Source organism: Chrysoperla carnea, chromosome 2, assembly GCF_905475395.1.
Source record: "Chrysoperla carnea chromosome 2, inChrCarn1.1, whole genome shotgun sequence".
Classification (NCBI taxonomy): domain Eukaryota; kingdom Metazoa; phylum Arthropoda; class Insecta; order Neuroptera; family Chrysopidae; genus Chrysoperla; species Chrysoperla carnea.
The window spans coordinates 54,123,884-54,144,125 of NC_058338.1; the positions used below are offsets into that span (position 1 = coordinate 54,123,884).

At 29.3% G+C, this 20,242-nt stretch overlaps 1 protein-coding gene and 1 non-coding gene across 4 annotated transcripts in view; one reads left to right on the forward strand and one right to left on the reverse strand.

Moving 5' to 3' along the window:
- The window catches only part of LOC123293248 (zinc finger C2HC domain-containing protein 1C), a 29,037-nt gene extending 18,964 nt beyond the window's left edge, over positions 1-10,073 (reverse strand). For all 3 annotated transcript variants that reach the window (XM_044874004.1, XM_044874002.1, XM_044874001.1), the window contains exon 1: positions 9,960-10,073. In XM_044874004.1, coding sequence (XP_044729939.1) covers positions 9,960-10,001 — 42 coding nt within the window. In that variant the 5' untranslated portion in view covers positions 10,002-10,073. The remainder of the gene's footprint in view (positions 1-9,959) is intronic.
- Positions 10,074-15,476: 5,403 nt separating this feature from the next.
- Positions 15,477-15,550, forward strand: Trnan-guu. The gene has a single exon. It is a non-coding gene; the product is annotated as a tRNA-Asn (tRNA).
- The last annotated feature ends 4,692 nt before the right edge of the window (positions 15,551-20,242 follow it).

A 20,242-nucleotide genomic window follows, 5' to 3' on the forward strand; every position in this document is an offset into this window, starting at 1 on the left:
ATGCGAATTATTTATGATAAAGACTTGAAATAAATTACAAAAATTACAAGTAATCAAACCTATCTGCTAGAGGATTGAAAAAAAAATCGAATAAGCTTAATCAATGGCTGAAAAATATCAATTTTGAAATAATTTGAAATAGTATAAAATGTTTAAAAATACGATTAAAAAGATTTAATTAAAATTTTTTATATGATTTTTGTATTAAGAAATATTAGAATTTATTATTTAGTTTTTACGAGTGGGGTATTGACAATTCTGTTAATTTTGTTTTGCAAATAATTATATCGTATTTTTTTATGACATGCGGGGGCATATTTTTGAAAAAACTTTACAGCATGTTTAAAAGTAAGTTGTCTAGGATCACAAAAATTGACAAAATTTATAATTTTTTGGAATCATCATAATATATGAACAACGGCAAGTATTAAAAAATGCTTGCAAAAAAAAAGTATAAGAACTTAAAAAGACTAAAAGGATTCCTTACGATCCCTATATGGTTTTCAGTCAACCTGAACAATTTGTTTGCTGGTTGGGCGGTAAATCCAAAAAATGTGCAACATGACACCAAAAACCGACATGTAGATCACCTAGGAAACTAAAATTTTTTTAATCGATTCAGCTTGTCATGAATTTTGAGAATATGCAAAAACATGTTACAGCCTGTTAATGTATTTATTGTCCAAAATTTATGTTTTTTCATTAAAAAAAATGATTTGTGAGTTATCAATAGTTAAACATAATAGAGATAATTTAAAGTAACTACAAGGAAATTTTATGTTATGTCATTGATTCAGTCAATATAGACGAAAAAAAGGCCGGACCTGGAAAAAATTACAATACTGACTCTGAGGTTATAGATCGTTAGGGGTACATGTAAATAACTTTAAAAAAAATTAAGAGAATTTTTCGTTCCGCTGTTTTTGAGAAAATCCAAAAAAATGGGAAAAAAAAATTTGGAATGCGTTTTTCTCGGAATCTATTGGTTTAAGGGAAAAGTTTTTCAAATAAAAAATGTAGAAGACATTGTCAGCTGCATTTTATATCATTGGAGCAACGTCATACGAGTTAAATTACAAAAAGCAGGTGGCGCTAAAGTATCAAAAAAGGGTTTTTCACGATTTTCATTAAGAAAAAATGATGTTTTTGTAAAAGTGTAAATGAGAAAGTTGTTTGACTCAAAATTAGCTTCAACTTTTATTTAAACAATTTTTATGAAAAACTTACCTTAAAAACTGTTTAAATAAAATTTGAAGCTAATTTTGAGTCAAACAACTTTTTCATTTACACTTTTACAAAAAAATCATTTTTTCTTAATGAAAACCGTGGAAAACCCTTTTTTTGATACTTTAACGCCACCTACTTTTTGTAATTTAACTCGTATGACGTTGCTCCAATGACATAAAATGTAGCTGACAGTGTCTTCTACATTTTTTATTTGAAAAACTTTTCCCTTAAATCAATAGATTCCGAGAAAAAGCATTCCAAATATTTATTTCCCATTTTTTTGGATTTTCTCAAAAACAGCGGAACGAAAAATTCTCTTAACTTTTTTTTAAGTTATTTACATGCCCCCCTAACGATCTATAACCTCAGAGTCACTATTGTAATTTTTTCCAGTCAAAATGCCAGATTTACTGTACCACATATTAAATATCCTGATCAAGTAGATAAAATATTTAATTCTTTAAACAATAAACAAGTATTTGACTTCTTAAATTAACACTTCATACTCAGAATTACCAATGTACAGATATGCAAACAGTATTGTGCAAGAAAAAAAAACAATTTAAACCTAAAATTACCAAGTATCGAGAGAGGAAAAAAAACAATCAAAAGAAACTAATTACACAAACCTGCAAGGTAGCGTACCACAAAACTAATATTCATAATTAATTACTAATACAGTTGTTTGCACGAAAGGAATATAGTTCTTCCGAGTGTCCCACGACACCTCTCGTTTTATATATATATGGGGGGGGGGGGGGAGGAACGTACAAACGTAAGCAATAATACATGGCTTCAGGAGTGTGAGGTCATATTTGTCGGAGGGGAAGAGTCTAGAGTCTAGAAAAAGTATTCCAGTGACAATTTGACAATTCTTCTAAGGTGAATAAAGAGAACTATCAACATCTAAAGTTTCAATAAGTTCAACCGAAAGCCATTTTCCATAAGGATTATGTAAGGTCCTTAGCTAGCCTTTTGTTTCATCTCTGTTTTCATTGTTCACAATTACTTCTTGCTAAAATTCTAAAGTTTGTTTGAATTGAAACAAGTAATAAATATACTGAATCACATTGTAAAAAGTTTTGCATATGTGAAACGGGTCGGTTGACCTTATTATAAATTTCATGTGGGATTTTGTAGTGACAGGAGGTATGTATGTATGTTTGTATGAATTTAATGTAGATATATATTGTAATTTAGTTGCCCTCATCTTAAAACACACCAAAGTAAAATCTATAGAACGAACGAACGGTAAGATTTCGCCCACCATGGCAGATAAAGTGGTATAATAAATAAGAGGTAGAATTTGTTCTTTATCTAAATCACATTGAACTAAATCATTTATGTAATCTGTTTTTACTTCCATAATAATGAAATATATTAGTTTTTAATGAGAAATTATATTATCTATTATTTGGAATTCAATTCTAAAAATGCTTATGTTAAAAAAAATTGTTTTTATACCCTGTTATATATAATATATATCAAGGTTATACTTTAGTCCCAAGTTTGTAACGCTTAAAAATATTGATGCTACGAATAAAATTTTGGTATAGGTTTTCATACAATCACCTAAATAGTCCATTTCCTAGTCTCCGTCTGTGGACACGATAATGTGCTCAGGATGTAAAAAGTGAGGTCGAGTTCGTAAATGAGCAACATCGGTCAATTGGGTCTTGTAAATCGTTAGAGATTGAACAAAAGTTTAAAGGTACAAAATGGTCCATTTAAAAAAATAATCAACTTTCTTTTGAAACATTTTTCGTATGCATTTAGCCGTGAGGACAGAACTTTGGTGCCCTTTTTCTCCAAAAATATGAGGAATTGAAAATTTGCAGGTAGCTTCAAATAGTGGTTTTGTGAAACATTCTCGTAAAACGAAAAAAACTTCATGAAAATTTTCGAATAAATGGCGGCTGAAAGGCCAATGTTGTTTTTCTAAACTCTCCTTATTTATAAGAAAATAACGCAAGCAATATTCATCACTTTCTATACAGGATATTTCAACAATTAACTCAGTCAATTGTTTGTTTTCACTTGTTTAAGAGGTAATTATAAAAAAAATCGGTAAAAAATTACGATAATCGAGTATTTTGGAAGTGTATGTCGATTTCAAGTAATAACATTATTAGTTCATTGAATTTTAAATTTAACACCCATATGAAGTTGATATCTTATATATATAGGAGACTTTCTATAGATATAGATAGATAGTCACTCATCACGATATCTCTGAAACTATAAGACCTAGAGAATTGAAATTTGGCAGGAATATTCCTTTTGCCAAGTAGAGGTCAGCTAAGAACGGATTTTACGAAATTCCACCCACAAGGGGGGTTGCGGGGGTGTTCATGAATAAAAAATTCATATTTTTCAATTATGGCTTTTAATAGTTCAAAACTTGCTCAGAATGTTTTAAATTACATTTAGAAATTTTTTTAACCTTCGGGGGTAGAAAGGTGTAGCGAGAAAGTGGGAAGGAAATATCGAATATTTACAAATATACCTAAGTGGGGTATCAAATAAAAGAGCATGGCGTGTACATTACAAAACTGTTATCCAACGCAAGGAAATGTGGAGGGAGGGGTGCAAGTGGGGATGTTGCCCAGCAAAGCGGGTAGTTCCCAGCTAGTTTGATATAATCGAGTATTTGGAAGTGTTTGTCAATTTCAAGTAATAACATTATTAGTTCATTGAATTTTAAATTTAACACCCATGTGAAGTTGATAGTTGATATTTCGGGAAAAATAATTCCGAAAAATAAGTGGAGCATTCGAAAGATGCAGCCTCAAACGAAGTTTTTGTGAACAATATCTTATTCTCATTATCCCGATTGAAGTAATTATAATATTTCTTGAAAATTGGAGGAAAATTTCTCTATCAAATTTTTAGGATTTTCTAAGCCCCTTGTAAAAATTAAAAATGAGACAAACGGATTTTAACCAGAAGCGCATTTTTAAAAGATTCAAATAAGTCCTAAACGAATTGTGAAAAATATCCTATGCTTATTTATCCCGGTCGAAAAAATTAAATAGGGTTCAATGGTTCAATGGGAATAAATTTGAAATTAAAAAAGTTTTAGTTAGCGGGTGTATTTTTAGGTTTTTAATTTAATGCCGCAATATTGCCAAAAATTATGGTTATATTTAAGTATATAGCATACGTTGTAGTATTTGAATCATGCTAAAATAAGTGCTTCTTTCGGAATTTAAGACGTGCAAAAATTATGTATCTCATAGCTTTAAATTCTATGCGCAATGCTGACTTTAACAGAAACAGTGCAGAGAGTAATTTTGATTTTCAAAAAATCACGTATAACTCACGTGTGGTCTTTTATATCTTTACACTGACTATTTACAATTGAAGTTTAACAAAATTTTGAGTTAAGATAATGGATAACCGAAAGAGTCTTACATATCACTTTCCCAATTTGTAATCATGCATAAGGGAACGTGGTATTTAATATCGGAGATATTGTTATACATTAACAATAATCCATGTTTCAGAATGAACTTTTCTAAACAGAAGAAGCATGTCGTGATATTCGTGTTTGTTTAAATGAATTAGGTCACTCGTAACAAATCACTAATCATATTATGTAATTTGTAGATTAGACCCTGATAATTAACATGTATAATTTCTTGACAATAATAATGCACTAATACTTAAGGGTAAAATACCTAAATAAATTATAATTATAAATGGATTTAAAAAAAATTTATTTCTGGTGTTGTACGGTTCCTTAGCTTAACTTCCCAAACAAAGTAAGTTTCCATTTCATTGCCAGAAAGCATAAATGTAAGAGGTTAAATATACGCTACATACAGTTCATTTCAACTATTTGGTTTTTGAAACCAAAGGGCAAAAAGTTTCCATGAAGACTTTAGAACGATTGATATTAATTTGGGACACATTGAAACCGGCAGTATTTTATACAGGGTAGACCATTTTAATCTATACACCTAAATATCTCGTTTTGTAGTTTACCCATCAAAAAATAACTTAAGCAAAAGTTGAAGAGATTGATGGGGGACATCATGTTCTGACATTGGCCTTAGTTCTTCGGGTTTGTCTAACAGCCAATATAAATCCTAAACGGTAAGAGATAGAATAACACTTAGAAAGTTGGAAAGTCAGAAAGTTTGTCCTCATAAAAAAACTAATAATTTTTGTTCAAAACATTTTTTCGAAAAACGCTTTCGGAGCAAATACGACATAAAAAATTGTCATTACTAACCTGATAATGGACCGTTTCGCTGAGGTTAAAAGTAAAAACCAACGCATTATAGCTTCCACCTCTCTTGCTCTCCATTATTCCTCTTTCATAACACTTGAAAAAGGGGGAGGGGTTGTTTTACACAGGTAAAATATATGTATACAGAATGCAATTTTTCTTATAATAAAAGACGCAATCCCCCGGAAAAATAGTTTTTCTGATGCTCCGGGAGTTTGCGTTGTGGAAAATTTTTTTTTTTTTAATTTGACTCAATTTCGAGTCGATTGGTGAAAATCCCATTTTTCTAGCATGTATAGAACAGAAAATCGTTATTTTTGGGTGGTTTTTCGCGCGCTCTCTTATCAATTAACAAATAAGCACTTAAAATGCAATTATGCCAAAGATTTTTGCAGGATGTTGTTGAAAAGGATTTACACCACACATAAAATTACTTTACACCATACTAAAAATCTGATTATTTCATACACTTTTTGAGAGATGAAAATCGTAAAAATCGCATTTTTAAAAAATTTACGAATTTTTTATTCGAAAACTGGGGGTTTTAGAGAAAAATGTGCAAGAACAGTTGTTGTTAATTTTGACCCCAACTGTATCATAAAAATTTTTCCGAATCGATTCGGTTAATATTTTTTACTAATTTAAAAAAAATTAGTTACAACAAAATCCTACCGGGTTACCCACTGGGAACTTTCACTTTTACGTACAGGAGCATTTTGTAAATGGGATCCTGCAAAGATATTCCTTCCGAAAATAATTCATGCTCAATGACGGATTTTGTCGGGCCATTTTAAGGCAGTTAATGAACCGTACTATAAAGGAGAACAAGCACCTAATAATTCGGTCATAGGTAGATTTAAGTAACACTATAATAGATATATTTATTAAATGTCATAATATTACTACAAACTAATACCAATAGATTTTATGACATTGATTAATTAATCTGTTTATAATACAGTTTGTGTTGTTACAATTCACTAATATTACAGCTACGTTACATACATGTTGGCACTTTCTGATTCAGCATAAATTACATAAATTATTGTAAGACATGGTATAAGACTACATAATATATAGGGTGCTCTATTTTCATTTACATTCAGGAATAGATTAGAAATGTTTTTTGGAGTGGGGATGGAACAGAGGTGTGTCATATTTTTTTTCTAAACTTGTTTTTCTACCCGATTCGGTGGGCAATTTCAACTTACTTTGTTATAGCCTTCATTTCGCTTGCCCTCACTTATGCCCCTTTGTTATCAATTTCATGTTTCAATTTTTTGATGCAGAACTCTAATTTAAACAAGTGAAAACAAACAATTGACTGAGTTAATTGTTGAAATACCATGCATAGTCAGTGTTCATTTCTTTATCACATTACACATACAAACATGTGACACATACATAACTGATAATCAAGTATAGTACATATTATAAAATTTCCGCCTAATTGGCGCCCTCACGGGTAAACAGTGATGTTTACGAAAAAATGTTTCAAACAAAAGTTGTTTAATTTTTGATAAGGAACATTTTTTACATTTAAACTTTTGTTCTATCTCTAACGGTTCACAAGATGGGTCCTACGGACCCAAGACCCAATTTACTATGGGTTACCTATGATGCTCATTTACGAACTCGACCTCACTTTTTACGTCCTGTGTACGCTGTAAAAATTTCAGCTCGATATCTTTTTTCGTTTTGAGTTATCGTGTCCACAGACGGACAACCGGAAATGGACTAATTAGGTGATTTTATGAACACCTATGACAAAATTTTTTTCCTAGCATCATTATTTTTAAGCGTTACAAACTTGGGACTAAACTTAATATACTATGTATATTTCATATATACATGGTATAAAAAATAAAATACAGTTCATGCTAGTTGCTGATAATGTAGCTTTATATTGGTGAAATAATTTTTAAAATCGGTTGAGTAGTTTTTAAGTTTATCCAATACAAACAAACAAAAAAATCAAATGTTTCCTCTTTATAATATTAGTTTAGATAACTTGATGAGATTAATATGAGCTGAATTTTAAACGATCCTGAAAGTCAAGTTTAAATTCAAGATCTTCGTACTAGATGTCTTCCTAGGAAAAGAAAAACTTTTACAGTAAAATTTTGCTTGTGTTATTTTTTTCATTTTAAATTTAACGATTTGTCGAAGAAAATGTGGGACACTCTCATTGACGATAGAGTTATATAGATAGTAAGAGTTTCAAACGATTATAAGCGTGCCAACATCTGAGGTAATTGCTTAGGTCCAACCATTGTCGATTCGTAAGAAAAAATGTAAAGTGATAAGTATTTTTTTTAAATCAAAAAGCGTAACAGTCAGTGAAATCACGATGTTTGATGCAAAACATTTTGTGATATATGAAAATTTGATATTCAATGCATGTGTTTTTGATAAATGTCCCTATATTCAATGTATATTTTTTGATAAATATTCTTTTGATAAATGTATTTTTTTTAATAAATATCACTAGCTGACCTAAGCAATTACCTCAGATGTTGGAACGTTTCTCACTGTACGGAAAGATAGACGATACTTTGTCTATATAAAATTATAAAGTCAATGGGCACTCTATATATAAAAATATTGAAATTGTTAAATGTGTTTTAAATACTTAAACCGTCCAAATAATAATTATTTTTACTAATAAGGAAAGTAGTTTCTATTTAAAAGAGAAAAAAATTATTAAAAAAGAAATTTTGTAACAATTAATCAACAAAATAAACATATTAATTGCAATTAATTTTTGAGACTTAATATTTATTTGGATAGCATACATGTAAGAAATAAATTACTCATGTCCAAATATGGATGAATATATTTGCATAACAAGTGAAATTATTAACAATTGGGTTTCTTTATCGTTTATTTCAATACACACATTTTAAAATTTCACACGCATAACAATAACTCAGTAAAACTAATTGGAAATTCGATTCATACAACAATACTTTAATAAAACTGATGGCGAGACCATTGGTCCCTGAACGGATTTGATAATTGATTATACGCTTGTAATTATTTTCTCGGAAGTCACCGATCCAGCCAATGCAATGACAGGCATTCATCAGATACCAAATTTGCAACATAAACCAATTTTCTACCAAATTTAGAGTTTTAGAAAAAGAGCAGTATATAGTAAAAGTGAAATTTACAAAATTAAAAAAAAACCCCCGACATTTTTTTCCGGTACGGAACTCTTAACTCGCACTTGAAACATAGCTAAGAACATTAAATTATCTTTCAAACGAAACAAAAAAATCAAAATCGACTCACTCGTTTAGGCGCTACGATGCCACAGACAGACAGACAGATACAAACACACTCATTGCGGCCAAACTTATAACATCCCTTTTTTTCGTTAAAAAAAAGATGTTAAAAAAGGAAATTTATCATAAACAAAGTTATAGAAAATAAATTTTACTAGAAGTCATCGTGTGAGTATTTTGTTTTATTTATTAAAGCATGGAATTTGCAGGATAAAAGTACCTAATTATTACGACTATTAAACGCTGCCGATACTTTAAAGTCACATCAGAACAAAAAGAAGGAGGCGATTTTTTGCAATTTTGAAAACGGCATTAAATTATGTACAATGATAAGGCATATAATTATATACCAAATTATAGTGAGCACTCTAAGCTTCTGGATCAAATTTTGATTAAGCAGCCATAAGTAAGATAATAGGTACGAATTGTAATGTCTATCCTGAAAGTTTCAATCTTTAAAAAGTGGTATATTTACGACTCTTAATCCAAAATATTTGTTTTCTTATTGAAATTAAACAGAGATGATGCACGTCTTGCACCTGGGAGCGACTGCGTTTACTACTGCGCATCCTCGAAAAAGTTGTAAGAACTACTGATCTATTTATTTTAGGACTATTGAACCAAAAAAAGTAGTACTTGTCATGACAGGAACAATTAGACTTTAGACTTTAGACAGGCGGCTGATGATTATGACACAAGAAAGAAGAGAGACACAAGAAAGATATGTGGCTCTCTAATGTGTTATTTTATTCGTTTTAAAATAAACTCTCGAAAAAGTTGCCGGCTCTCGTACTATTTCTGGAAATTGACAACACGGAATGGCAGCTTAGATTTTAAATGAAACGTTATAATTGTTGCCTCTTACAATTAATCTTGAGTACAATATAAATGAGATGTTTATTGGTTATTACGTAACATTAATTAAAACATGGATAATCTGTACTGAACTGTACTGAGAAGAAATAATGATCCTTTTACTAGGGATAAACTCACATCTACGTGATAATACAACCCTTCAATGTATTAATTTCTCTAAGAAGGTAGTTAATATCTGTCGTATTATTTTGTTACTGTAAAGTTTGTTCTATAACTATTTCAAATAATTCTAAACGCACTTTCGAATTAATATTTTAATAGTTGACAAATTGTGGGTGATACAGGAATTAATTATATGTTAAAACTTTTGTAATAATTAAACATTAGAAGCTTACCTTCATTTGACCCAAGCGTGAAGCATTGACAGCGGTCGACATTTTGAAAAAGTATTTTTATTTATTTTATAAATGATCACAGATATTTTTTATTAGAAATTTTCTTATACGTTTCTGAAACAAATAAAAAGTACAATTAATTAAACAAGTATGTACCATTTTTCAGCAGGAATGAAATATATTTACTAAGGTGGTAGTATAGAAAATATCATAGAGACCCTTTCTAGGCTGGTAGTATTAATTTATACAAGTGGATTAGATTACATCGTGAACAAAAATTTGCATGTGAAAATTATGGAGACATATGGATTGAAGTTAACTAGATGATAAGAAAAGTTAACATTTCATTTTTTTGAGTTATGAGCAAAATAATGAGTTTTTCGGGCAAAAATCTAGCCTCAATTAATTAATTATAAAATTTATCTATTTAACTATTTTGTTTCTTGACATAAATGAGTTTTTTTTTATACAATAATGGTCAAAATTATAAAAAAACAAGACTTATGCAATAATTTGTATAAATCACTCGACAAGATTTTGCCAAGATATATTTAACTTACGAATTTTGAGAAAGAACTAAAAAACTTACCATCAAATATTGACAATTAATCAGTGCAGTGTGTAGAATTCCTTTAAGGAATGGGAAAGTGGGGGAGGAGGGGTCTTAATATAATCAATAAATAGTATAAAACAAAGTCGTTTCCCGCTGTCTGCACCTATTATGTCCTTATTTGTGTTTAGATCTTTCAAACTACGCAACGGATTTTGATGCGATTTTCTAATAGAGTACGTGATTCAAGAGGGAAGTTTTTATGTATAATACATGCATAATATAGTAACGAAAGACGTTGAAATAGGAATTGAAAGGTTTTAATCTATTTTTAACCTTCGGGGGATGGGAAGGTGGAGCAAGAAAGTATGGTGGTGAAAAATCGAATATTTTCAAATATACCCAAGTGGGGTATTAAATAAAAGATCATGACGTGTACATTACAAAACTGTAACCCCTGCCCAAGGTGAAATGGAGGGAGGGTAGAAAGTGGGGATGTTGCCCAGCTAAGGAGGTAGTTCACAGCTAGTTTCATAACAAAGAGATCATATCCCGGATGTATTCAAAACATATCTTGGATGTATTGTAGATTTGGTAATAATTTCATGACTTTTATAATTTTGTCATCAAGAAGCGCTGTAATCTTGAAACAATTGTCGCAAACAAATAGATAATTTGTACGGAAAATCAACATTAAGCGTATATATTGTATATTATATATCAAATAAATAAAAAAAAAAAACGTTTCAAGTAACTATTTAGCCAATTAAATGACACATCATGGTTGCTACGTGGAGTTTAAGCTACAAAAAACTCTCTTTTCTAACGTCTTGAATATAAAAAATACAGTACCTACACAATTTTTAAATATTATTAATTACAACAGGAATAGAATTAATAATAAAATCAATGGAGTTAATGGATATTTAAATTTAAATAAAAATGTTTTTTACTTCCACACTAAAATAAATGTTCTTTTCGGTATTGAATATAAAAATTCAATAAAATATTTCGTGTATTAAGTAATTATGAGATATAATATAAAGTATAGCCGGATTAGTTTTTAAAATGTATAACGTTTTCATTTTTAAAAATGACGATAATTAATGTAGTCAATTATTTGTACCAATTGCGATAAATTTTAAAAATAAAAATTATTGTTTATTTAAATAAAATAATTATTACACAATAAGATTATTATTAAATCACACTTGAGTAATATGGTATGTACAGGTACCAAAAATTTTCATACCTTAAGGTGTAGTACGAGCACCAAGGCAAGTTTAGATTTAAATTATTAGTCCTCAATTATTAAATTATTTGTTTTTTATTTTCAACTTTGATGATTAATTTTGTTATAACTTCATGATTGAAGACGAAAAATAATAATAAAATCTTTCGATACCTGCTTTGGTTTTCGAAATATCGAAAGCTAAATAATTAAAGAAAATTTTCAATTTTCAAATTTTATTCCTACTTTTAGTCTTATAATGTCAATTTATAACATAATTCACCATCAAAATTTAAATAAAATAATTTTTTTTAATCTGTGTCCCCACTACCGTGCTCATAAATCCTTAATTAGTCAGGCACAAGAGGTTTTTTGTTTTCAACAATTTATTAAGGTTTTAACTTAAATTTAAATAGCTTTTTTCTATTTTCACCCACTAAATATGGAGAAATCTATGAAAAAATATCATCCATCTACCATACCGTTTCCCATAAGACCAATATTAAAAAATCAAGTCTTTTGTCCAAAATTGCCCTAAATTGTACAGAAATTTCATAAATATTTAATTATACATATATGTGGGTAATTGGGATGCAATTTTAATTGGTTTGCTGCGAGGGACATTCCTAGGCCATAGGGCCCATTGTGATACCATATATGTGTTTTAACAATTTTTGGGCTGGTAATTTCAGATCCTCAATTATTTTCATGCATATTCTATGCACTACACTAACCCATCACAACTATTAATTAAATTAATTTATTCCCAGCGATACATTAACGTAGCATGCTTTCTAATATCGAAAAAATTTCTGCCGCTTGCTTTAATGTGTCTTTAGAAGCTAGAAGTATACATATTCTACCGAGTTATTCTTCGAGTCGTTACATGTATAATTTGAATAAAGGTTGTCCCTAAATTTGTTGCTCCTAAAATTTGCAGCCTACTCAACCAACTGGTATCTCCAGCACTGACCTCATTACAGATGTAATATTGCCAAAAGTCAGAAATAGACGAAGAAATAAAGCACTAAAAACTTTTTGTATCCGACTCGTGAGGGCGTCTGTAATCTTTGTGAACAGAAGTTTCGAGGGAGAAATGAAAAACTGAAAACTAAATATCGATGAAAATGAAGCAAATTTTGTTGCTCGGAATTTTTTTGGATCGCTGAACTCGAATGTCACAACAAAAATGGCCCTCAATGTACCTGGTTCCTAGGGCGGGCACTACACATCTCGTCTTTTGGAGTTTTACGATAATATGTGGGTTATCCGTGGGTTTTCGGGACCGCTGAACACGAATATCATGATGAAAATGGCCCTTGAGATACCTGGTGCCTAGTATATTCGTAGTTTACTGCTCAAAAAAAAAAAAAAAAAATTGGCAGTTCATTCCTTTATTTCCTCGACTAATAATATCGTGTTTTCATTATAGGTATACATATATTTTACTTTAAATTTGTGAATTGAATATTTAAAATATTGAATATATTATTATTTTGAAATCAATATAAATATTTAATTTTACTCATTAAATTTTATGTTAGACTGACCTATATATTTTGATATTCTTTCAATATCTATAATAATTATATAAAAAAAAAAAAAAAAAAAAAATTAATGATAAAAATATTATAGCTGTATGGCGTTTTATTTTTTTTATTCATCATGTGATCGATATTTAACGTGTATTTAAAAAGTATGTTATCATTAATATTATATTTTCCTGTTCGTAAAATTATTTATTTCAAATTATAATAATATATTATGAAACTGTTACTTCCGTTATATTTCCTGGTGCAAAAAACTATATTGGTATGATAAAATATTATTAATAAATCCGTATATGCGGAAAATCTTTTTGCCTAGGGACAAATGGAGTTTCAGCAAGCGTTCGATAAATAGAAGAATATTAAAAAAAGCTTTGTAATTTACAATAAGGCTATTTAATGTATTATAATGAACTGCCTAGAAACACAGCCCACTCTTTAATAATTTTCCTTAGACTGTTGCTGTTTTTCTAAGATTTATAGTGCAACCAAATGAGTTTTAAATTTAAAATTTAATAATTATGATAAAAATAGTCGTTATTAAGAAAAGGGCTGTAAAGGGTTGAAATAAGGGTGAAAAGGGGTGTGCTTCAAAAACTTAAAAAGCTGTGAACCGATTAAGCTCAAATTTAGACAACCAGCTTCAAGGATCTATGATTTTTATCTATTTTTAGCCTTCGGGGGTTGGAAAGGTGGCGCGAGAAAGTGGAGATGAATAATCGAATATTTTCAAATATACCCAAGTGGGATATCAAATAAAAGAGCATGTTTTCTTATTTATCAAAATTATCCCGTTGGAAAACCGGACAGTAGAATTATTTTAAAACTGAGGTATTTTTCTACGAATTTACTGGACTATTAAGTCTACTTATGATTACCATATTGGCTGCTTATCATCAGTCGTGATTTTCCCAATAAAAGGAGTTTTTAATGTGAATGTCGAAACTTGTCAAACAATTTCCCAAATATGGGATATTTAACAGGACTAAAAATTTGGTAAAAGATAGAAAAGCAGATAATATAAAAGTAATATTTTTTAATTTTTTTAAACTTTTTGTGCTCGATAGGTTTTAATATACCGGATATTAAAACTATTCATTATGAAGTTATATAATTCCTGTTAACTTTTAAACATTCTCAAAACTGGAAACATATGACAACAGTCAAATGGAAATAGTTTGTTAAAAAGTATTCCATAAAAAGTTACCGAGTTTTTTTGAGTTATTGAAGTTAATAATAATATCATGTTACATCTAGTTTTTGTAATTAATAATTAATTATATACAAGGAAAACTATAGATAAGACATATTTGATCAATCATTTTTTTAACTAATACAGTTGAACCTCGACGCCAGCTCAAATCTCCCACAAGGAGATTCTAAATATGCAACTTCTTGTTATATGACCGTTAGTGAGCGACCATGGTAGTACTCCACCGCGAAAGAATATGAATCTTTCAAATGCCTATATAATCTTCAGTGGGGCATTTAAGGGGTGACAAAGAAGCAGTTATCCACTGTGCCTCCGAAATAGCGCCCTACAAAGGAGCCCCAAGTACGTTTATGAAAACAACAACATTGTTTTTGAAAGGGCACCACAAGAGGGGTACCAAGTTTAGTAACTAGAACTTAAAAAAACGTTTCTAAACTATAGTTTTTGGGACAGGACTTTAATCGAGGTTCAACTGTATAATCAAGGTTTTTACTTTTAAAATAGAAAAATGGAGAATATTTAAAAAAATCGAGTTATCAAGGAATTCAAGATATTGAGGTACGATGGTAGGCATTTGGGTTTTACTGTATTAGTTATTAATAATGAAACTTAATTATTATGTTTATAAAGGAAAAAAATGATACAAAATTTAATATTTTAAGCTTTAGTTATTCGGTTTACCAAATATAACTTACTTTTATGTTTTCAATTATTTAATTCGTATACTGCCTAAATAATTAATGTTAGCTGTATGTATCTTATAATTTTAATAAATATTTTAATGAAATGTAATGAATATTGACGACTATATTTAACTCTTATTTTACAACAAATAACATACTTTATGAAAATCTCTGATTACTAAGAAATTCAATATAAAATATATGTAAATCAATACACTTCTTACTTATTACCTTTGATTTAAATTTATAATGTCGCATTGAAAATCATTAAAAATTTTCATGATTTTTAACAAGCCTCCGTGGCGCAATTGGCTAGCGCGTTCGGCTGTTAACCGAAAGGTTGGTGGTTCGAGCCCACCCGGGGGCGGATACTTTTTTTACATTTTATTTTTAGTTAATAATTTATAGGAGAGATATATATTACTGAGTTTCTATATTCGAAATAAAATACTCTTTTTTTGGAGGGAAACAGAGGAGTGATTATCATTTGAACATGAATACATTTATTCTAAACTAAGGAAAAAAAAACAAAAAAAAAAAACAAACAAAACAAACAAACAATACAATACGGGCTTAAATAATATTAGGTATAATAATAATAATTATAGTTTCCCTATTGATAAAGTGTAGTATAATTCCCAAGTGAAAGCGTGTAATTTTAGCGAAATTCAGGATCTTCTACTGGTATATTAGCCAAACAAAATTTTTTCATGCTTAAATTGTTGGGGTTTGCATCTTATTTTGAAAAAAAAGTTTATAAAAATTAATTATAATAACTTTGTATGATACCAAAAGTTTTCGAGATATTGAGGTTTGAAATAGCATTTTATACAAGATGGCCATCTTTATCACAAATCTGGGAATAAAAGCTCCAAAAAATACGACTTTGTTGAAAATTCTAACTTTAAACGTATTTTATAGAACAAGATTGAATTTGCTTGGCATTATTATCTTTGTAAGAAAATATTTTTAACGTTGCCAGTGAGTTTTTTCAATTAATTATAAAGAAAAAACAGTTCAATTGTTCAATATCCGAAGAAAGTTTCCGCAAATTTTAAATTGTGTACTGATTAAGAATAGTCTTTATACAATTACCATGGAAATTTATATAATTCTTATCATTAACACGGAGAGCATTGGAAAGTTTGTATTTTGATAACAAGTTCTGTTAGTAGGAAGCCTCTGGGGGTAGGTATATTATTAGAGAACAATTATGACTCGTTTCACTATAAGCTTATCTATTCTGATCGTGCATATCTAAAAATTTAGCACCGTAAGGGCTATTCATCATTGTTTTGTACTTGTAAATATGATGAAGAAAGCGTGATTTTTGGAAAACATATTTTTGGAAATATGTATTAAAAATTCTTAGATATATTAAATTTTAGAATATACCTATTTAGAAATATTTATGGATAATAAGTACCTAATATTATTTTAGTTTATTAGAATTATCCAATATTCAAAATATCTTTCTAGAACTAATAATAATGTTAAAAGTAAATAATATATATTTATAACAATGGTAATAATATTACAAAAGATGTAATATAACTATTGGGGTAAATATACCTTTTATGGCGACATAATAACCTATCTATAACTATACGTATAAAAATGGGGCCGAAGGGTGACTGACACTGTTGTTACATCCATAAATGTATAGGTTTTGAATGTATCCAATATAATATCTAACATGCATTATTATCTTCACTATAATGACATTTATATTTTGCTTGGTTATATAAATTTTTTTGATAGGATACCAGCCAAAGGATAATATTAATTGAATATATGGGTGAGTAGAATCATCTGCCCCTCTTTCTTATTGTGCATTTTTTCCCAGGATTCTGTATTTTATGGGGTTCATAAATTGCAGCGAGTGAGGTTTCCGCAATTGGAAGATACGTTCGACCGATAAAAAAGGTGTGCCCGGGTTGAAGCTTGATTTGATCTTCCACAAAATACCCTCGCGGATCGATGATAAACTTGATCACCCAAAAAGGTCTTCGCGGTTCCATCTGTAAAGACCCATGACGCAAAATTGTCACTAGGTCTCAATAACTTAAAGAAGGCCCTTAAAATAGACCCGGAAAAAATACACCGAAAAAAATTTCTGCAATAGTGTCCCATTTAAAAACATAAGGGCTAAAAACTTCAGAATCCAACCAACTCCTCTACAGTCGACAAACTCAACCTAACCAACTCTTAATTACAACAATACTCCGGTTTTATAAAATTTTTGGACTTTCGTATTTTCTCAATCTATTTATTCCTGGTCTTTTTTTCCGATTACCGTTTTCACAATAAGACAGCACATAATTTTTTACAAAATTTTAATTAAATACAGTAAATTCAGGGCCGATAAATACAATAATTTTATTTCAGTGCTGTGAAATTCGAATATTGCTCCGCGAGTACGTCTTTACTGTATTCAATTGTAATTAATCTAAACCACGACTAGCTGGCAATAAACTGAATATTTGATTAAAATCTATTGAAATATTTTTTAGATATTAGTTTTGTAAACAAGAAAAGGTGTTTTCACTTTCAACATTTAGTAGGTCGAAAAAGAAGGATTTTTTTGGTGCCTAAATTTTTTAGCTAAAATATGTTTGTTTTTAATGAAGTACGCTATATATTAACATTATAATTTCATATTTGACATTTTTTTACAAGCTAGAATAGCTTTTTAAGATGTTATTTGAAAAAAAGCGAATCAACATTAAAAATTATTTTAAATGCAAAGGTCTAATTGGCTGTTACCGAGTATTTTTTGATATTGTTATACAATTCAAACAATTATGAACGTTTGTGTAATTTTCTATAGAATAATATATACAGACATTTCTAATATTGTAATATTAAAACGTGTATTCGTATTGAATACCTATTCGTTCCGTGCATGAGTTTTATTTCATGAAATTACTTTAACGACAAAATAACGACAAAATAAGTTACTTTAGTAACGAAAAAAATAAGCAATTATGTTAATTTACATTAAAAATTTTATTTTTAGGTACGCAATTTTGTCTCTTATTTTCACAATTTCTGAGGCAACAAGTTTAATTATTGGATATTATACCATGTATATATGAAATATATCAAGGTGAACTAAGTTTAGTCCCAAGTTTGTAACAATATCGCTTAACAACATTGATGCTACGAACAAAATTTTGGTATAGGTGTTAATAAAATCCATTTCCGGTTGTTCGTTTGAATGTCTGTCTGCCCATCTGATCGTAAACACGATACCTCAAAAGCAATAAGAAATATCAAGCTGAAATTTGTATAGCGTGCTCAGGGCGTAAAAAGTGAGGCCGAGTTTGTATATGAGCAACATATGTCAATTGAGTCTTGTTAACCGTTAGAGAGAGAACAAAAGTTTAAAGATAAATATTCCTTATAAAAAAATTAACAACTTCAACTTCGTAAACTTCATTTCGCAAATTAGGTTCGAACAATGATTAGTAGGTATGTATTATATGGGAATATCAGTTATGTGTGTGTGACACCATAGTCGAGCTATACATACACGACTGGACTATCTAAGATTAACTATCTTTCTTTACCTACATGACGTAAAAAAACAAAAGATTACGTTATCAACACTGTCTACGTGGTATTTCAACAATTAACTCAGTCAATTGTATGTTTTCATTTTTTAATAATTTGTATTTGCCATTTAGGTAGTACACCATTTACATGTAAACAATTGGAAATTAGTCATACTTTAAATAAAACATATGATTTTTTGCAAATTTTATAAGATAACAGCGCTGTGGTTGATTTAACTGTCCTCTCCACCTACTTTGCTTACTGCCAATACGCTTAATTGTATTCTTGTTCTTTGTTGAATATGTATTAAATTTTCATACATATTAAATGTTACATAATTCGTTGTGGTTTTGAATTTTATCCAGGATAAGATGAAAATCCTTGCCTAATATATTTATCGAAATGAACGAGTATGAGAATTTATTATCACTGTAAAGATTACATGATCAGGACATTTCATACAACCGCGTTCTATAGTGAAAATCAATGCTGTTTATTAGGCAAAACTTAAGTCCAATATTTGAAATAATTCATAACGTCGAAAATTTTTGAAGTTTTAATAATAAAATTTTGTTGATTCAATAATATTAAGGAAGAGGATAATGAATAACCTCTTGAACCTTTCGAATTTGTAGTATTTAGAATTCTTTTTAATAAGTTCATTTTATATTATGCATATATTTTACAATAATAACATCTCATTATTTTCTAACAGCAATTTCTAGCGGTTCAACTGTTCCTTGCACCGGTATTTCGGTATCATATAGGGGAATTAATTACATCAAGTTGATATTGCAACTTAAAAGATTTGTTCGACTGGTTAATAAATATACAAATGTTTTGTCGAAAATTGAATAATAGCAAAAAATAATATTTTATTTAAAAAGATTCAAAGCTGTTTGTAAATATGGATGAATAAAACGCAATAAATATTTCGTTGGATATTTTGAAGAAAAATCAATTTTATATCAAGTACAAAAGGTTCAAAGATCCGATGGTTACAAACATTGTTTAATTATACCTGCACGGTGTAGGTAGTTATTTACAGTGTTGAATAGAAGGCTAGTAGAGAATGTAGGTAAAAAATTTCAATCGTAATTACCAGAACTTGATCTCGATTTTCAGGCTCAATGGAAAGCTCGTTATATTCCACGCCTGGTAATAGATAGATGAAGACTTTAAATTAGAAAATTGTTATTGATTAAAAAGGTAACATATTTGTTAGAAACATTTTCCGCAAATCGTACAGTTAAGGCAAAAACGGACTGAAAAATTTTACCCAAAAATTGTTTTCTCGAATGTCTTCTGCGGAGGCACTCTTCGAAAAAAAAATTTCCAATAAAAGTGGTTTGCTTTTCTATTAAGACCATTTTTGTTCAAATTGAATGAATGCGATTAAACGCGCAAAATATATATGATATGTAGTTTCTTATAGGGTCTTATAGGGTATTCTTTTACTTATAGGGTATCATATAACTGACTAAACAATTCGGCTTACAAG